Source organism: Zalophus californianus, chromosome 5 (genome assembly GCF_009762305.2).
Source record: "Zalophus californianus isolate mZalCal1 chromosome 5, mZalCal1.pri.v2, whole genome shotgun sequence".
Lineage (NCBI taxonomy): Eukaryota > Metazoa > Chordata > Mammalia > Carnivora > Otariidae > Zalophus > Zalophus californianus.
In genome coordinates, this window is record NC_045599.1 from 1,189,497 (window position 1) to 1,194,894 (window position 5,398).

Sequence of the window (5,398 nt, forward strand, 5' to 3'; positions counted from 1 at the left end):
GACACACCTCAAGTGCTTCGTTTGGTGAGTAGGGGATATTGTATGACAGGGCGCCATAGGATCTCTTCTTCATAAGGCCACTATTTTCAAGATCTGGAACATAGCTGACTTTCCAAATACATAGAAACAAACAGAGTCAGACAAAAAGAAGAAATGGAAGAATATGTCTCAAATAAAAGAACAGGGCAAAACCACAGCAAAAGAGCAAAATGACGCAGGATACACCTGATAAAGAATTCAAAGTAGTGGTCATAAATGTACTCACTGGACTTGAGAAAAGAGTGGAAAATATCAGTGAGATCTTCAACAAGGATATAGGAAATATAAAAATGAACTAGAAATAAGGAACATGATAACTGAAATTTCAAAATAAATACACTAAAGGGAATCACTAAAACATTAGAGGAAGCAGAAGAGCAGATCAGTGATCTGGAAAACAGGGTAATGGAAAGTAATAAAGCTGAATAGCAAATAAAAAAAGAATAATAAAAAAATAAAAAATACATTAAGGGAACTAGGTGGCATCATCAAACCTAATAACATTGGCATTATAAGGATCCCAGAAAGAGAAGACAGAGAGATGGGGGCAAAAAATTTATTTGAATAAATAATAGCTGAAATGTTCCCTAACCTCAAGAAGGAAACAGATATCCACATTCAGGAGGCACAGAGAGCCCCCAACAAAATCAACCCAATGAGGTCCACACCAAGACACATAACAATTAAAATGGTAAAGAGTAATGATAGAGGGATGCCTGGGTGGCTCAGTTGGTTAAGTGTCTGCTTTCAGCTCAGGTCATGATCCCAGGGTCCTGGGATCAAGTCCTGCATAGGACTCCCTGCCCAGCGGGGAGTCTGCTTCTCCCTCTGCCTGCCCCTCCTCCTGCTTGTGCACTCGCTCTGTCTCTGACAAATAAATAAATAAAATCTCAAAAAAAAAAGTAGTGATAGAGAACTTTTAAAGCAGCATAGAAAAGTTACAAACAAGGGAAAGCCCATAAGGTTATCAGCTGATCTTTTTTGTTTTATGTTAGTCACCATACAATACATCATTAGTTTTTGGTGTACTGTTCCATGAGTCATTGTTTGTGAATAACACCCAGTGCTCCATGCAGTACGTGCCCTCCTTAATACCCATCACCAGGCTAACCCATCCCCCCACCCCCCTCCCCTCTAGAACCCTCAGTTTGTTTCCCAGAGTCCATAGTCTCTCATGGTTCGTCTCCCCCTCCGATTTCCCCCCCTCATTTTTCCCTTCCTTCTCCTAATGTCCTCCATACTATTCCTTATGTTCCACAAATAAGTGAAACTATATGATAATTGACTTTCTCTGCTTGACTTATTTCACTTAGCATAATCTCCTCCAGTCCCATCCATGTTGATGTAAAAGTTGGGGATTCATCCTTTCTGATGGCTGAGTAATATTCCATTGTATATATGGACCACATCTTCTTTATCCATTCAATCAGCTGATCTTTTAACAAAAACTTTACAGCAACAAGAGAGTGGCATGATAGGTTTAAAGCCCTCAAAAGAAAAAAAAAAAGAATAAAAAAGAAAAACTTGCATCCAAGAATGCCCAGCAAGGTCATTATTCAGAGTAGAAGGGGATATGAAGTTCCCCAGACAAACAAATTTAAAGGGGTTTATCACCACTAAACCAGCATTACAAAAAACATTAATGTGGATTATTTGAGTGGAAAGAAAAGACCATAATCAAGAGTAAGAATATTATAAAACGAAAACATTTAAAAGGTAATGCAAACATATAAAAAGAGTAGTAGACTAATGATTATAAAATCAGTATGGTGGTTAAAGCACAAAGGCAGTAAGATCAATTATAAATACAAAAATCAGTCAAAGAATGCACAAAATAAAGAATGTAAACTATGAGATCACATTCATAAAACATGGGGAGGGGAGTAAAAATTTAGTGCTTTTAAAATGGGCTCAAACTTAAGTGACCATCAACATAATATAGACTTCTATATTCATGAGATGTTATATGTGAACCTAATGGTAAACACAAATAAAAAACCTATAACAGACACATAAGAAATTTAAAGAATTCCAAGCATATCACTAAAGAAAGCAAAAATAAAGGACAGAGAAGAATTACAAAAACAACCATAAAACCAGAAATAAAATTACAATAAGTACATACCTATTGATAATTACTTTGAATCTAAGTGAACTAAATGCTCCGGTCAAAAGACAGGGTGTTTGGCAGAGACATGAACAAACATTTCTCCAAAGAAGAAGTACAGATGGCCAACAGACACATGAAAAGATGATCAATATCATTCATCATCAGGGAAATATGAATTAAAACTACAATGAGGTATTATCTCACAGCTATCAGAATGGCTAACACACACACACACACACACACACACACAGAGGAAACAAGTGTTGGTGAGGATGTGGAGAAAAAGGAACGCTCACGTATTGTCAGTGGGAATGCAAACTGGTGCAGCTAGTGTGAAAAACAGTATAGAGTTTCCTCAAATAATTAAGAATAGAATACCATATGATCCAGTAATTCCACTACTGGTTATTTACCCAAAGAATGCAAAAACACTAATTTGAAAAGATATCTGCACCACCCCTATATTTATTACATGTTATTTACAAAAGCCAAATTATGTAAGCAGCCCTAGTGTCCATCAGTAAGTGAATGGATAAAGATGTGATATATATATATATAAAATGTTAGAATATTACTCATCCATAAAAAAAGAACGAAATCTTGTAATTTGCAACAACATGGGTAGCTCTGGAAATTATAATACTTAATGAAGTAAGTTGGTCATCTTATTTGGATGCTGAAAAGTTCAAATAACCTCTTGCTAAGTAATAAGATTAGACTGACAAAAATTTGTATCCTACAGACATCCTTTTCCCTAAGTGATTCCTGATGAACTATACACTAGTGAACACATGTCTTAATTACTTCCTTGGGGTTCTTTGCCCCAGTGACCTCAGCCAAGTAAACATAATATATATCCCTCTTCCTTACTTCCTTATATTCTCATTTTAGAGACAAGGGAGAGTCTATTCCAAGAGTAGACTCATTTTCTCTTTGCTGGCATCTGCTTTTCGACTTCAGGTAAACAACGTCAGTGACAATGCCCTTATTTCTCTTCATATGTATGTGTCCATAGATCTCATGACAAGAGGCTCGTGGAAAATAAAGCAATCACTTATTTATGGCTCTTTTGTAATAAATACATAATTGAATAAAGTTTTATATTATTAACTAGATTTAAGGGAAGCTCATACGATTTTTTTTCAGTATTTTACCAGATATATGTTTCTCTTATGTCAATTAATTGAATGAATTATTTGCACATAGATCCAAAAATACCAATCTGTTCACTCTATGTCATGGAGGGTGTGCTAACTTGAAAACAATATTATTTGGATTTCATGTAAATATTTTAAATAATTTTGTCCTTTTCCAATATATGAATGTTATCATGTAGGCAAAATGTGTGACACAACACATTTATAGTTCAATTAAATTTTCAGAAAGTATAAACCAATTAAAAAATATTAGGAAAGTAAAATATAGATGGTGTTCATTGTGAGTACACCAACATAATCCATTTTAAAGTGGTCAAATGTACTTTCATTTCCCTGCCTATTCTATGTTATGATCATGTTTAAGGAATTTCTTTGGCAATAAGGATCTGGCAGATGGAACCTTCCGACAAAGCTCCGAGCATGCTGCAACATATATGAAGTCCTTAGCAACATTCAGAATGAAAATTTCTGTTCTCAATTTTTCAAAATATGGGATATATATGCATATTTGAAGGCAGAGGTAAAAGAAAATGGGAGTAGTCGAGGTCCCAGACAATGTAAATGTATAAAATAAGCAAATGACAAAAATTCTAAGGAAGGCAGGGAGAAAATATTAATGTAGGCATAAGAGAGGGGTGAGGGTTTAAATTTTAAGTGATTGTTTATGGTTCAGAGAGGAATGTGCTTTCTTTGCATCTTTTAGGTTGGCACCCAGGAAAGATGATGACAGATTTCTATTCAGTCTCATATATGCAATGAAAAGTAATGGTTATTCCTAATACCAGCTCCTTTGGTGGATTTTTCCTGTTGGGCTTCTCTGAGCAGCCTCTGTTAGAGATGACCCTTTTTGTTATCACTGTGGTTTTCTACTTGCTGACTCTGCTTGGCAATATGGCCATCATTATATTGGCTCATCTGGATCCCCGGCTCCACACCCCAATGTATTTTTTCCTCACCCACTTGTCTTTAATGGACCTCTGCTACACCACCAGCACAGTCCCCCAGCTGCTGTTTAACCTGCAGGGCCCAGGAAAGATAATAAGCTATGGTGGCTGTGTTGGTCAGCTGTACGTGTCCTTGGCCATGGGTTCCGCAGAATGCATTCTCCTTGCAGTCATGGCTGTGGACCGCTATATGGCAGTATGCCGGCCTTTGCACTATGCCACTCTCATGCATCCACACATCTGTTGGCAACTGGCAGCCACCACCTGGCTGACTGGCTTGGCTAGCTCACTGGTACAGACTGTGCTCATCACACGGGTTCCTCTTTGTGGAAGGAATGTCATAGACCATGTCTTCTGTGAAGTACCAGTTCTCCTCAAACTGGCTTGTGTGGATACCACATTTAATCAGATGGAACTCTTCCTGGTCAGTGCCCTTTTACTCCTGGTGCCTCTCACTCTCATTCTTATTTCCTACAGCTGCATTGGTCAGGCTGTGTGGAAGATCAAGTCCCATGAAGGTCGCCAAAAGGCCCTAGGGACTTGCTTCTCCCATCTGGTGGTGGTGTTTCTCTTCTATGGCACTGCTATGGCCGCTTATCTGCAGCCCACAGCAGCCACCTTCCAGAACCAGGACAAGTTCATGGCCTTGCTCTATGGAATTGTCACCCCAGCTCTAAATCCCTTCATCTACACATTACGTAACAAAGACATGAAAGGGGCACTGAGGAAGATGATAGGGAAAGATTAAAGAAAAAGGAGTTTGAAGAGATGATGGAAACTGGAGGACTGCTTAATGCAAACAATTCATGAGATGCTTTTAATTCTGAAGAAATTGGTCAAGTTTATTTTATTTCTGAGTAGCCAAACTCCCGTGTCAGAATTCATTTAATCATGTTATTATATTTTTATAGCTTATTTACAAGGATTAGGTAAGTGAGAAGTTCACCTATGTCTATCTTCATTCTACCAATAACTAGCTACATAACAATGGTCAACTCGTAATTTCTTTTTTTGTCATTATTATTTTCAGTGGGTATAAAAATACCCATCTTACAGAGCTGAGAGTCTATTTTGAAGATGGAGTTAGACAAAGTAGTGTTTTATCACCTGAAAATATAAAACATGAGCGATTCTACATATAATTTTGG

At 37.3% G+C, this 5,398-nt stretch overlaps 1 protein-coding gene across 1 annotated transcript; it reads left to right on the plus strand.

The window, feature by feature from the left end:
• The first annotated feature begins 4,071 nt into the window (after positions 1–4,071).
• On the plus strand, positions 4,072–4,998 carry LOC113938913 (putative olfactory receptor 2B8). Its single transcript, XM_027624393.1, has one exon. It carries the CDS (start codon positions 4,072–4,074, stop codon positions 4,996–4,998), a length of 927 nt encoding a protein of 308 aa, XP_027480194.1.
• The last annotated feature ends 400 nt before the right edge of the window (positions 4,999–5,398 follow it).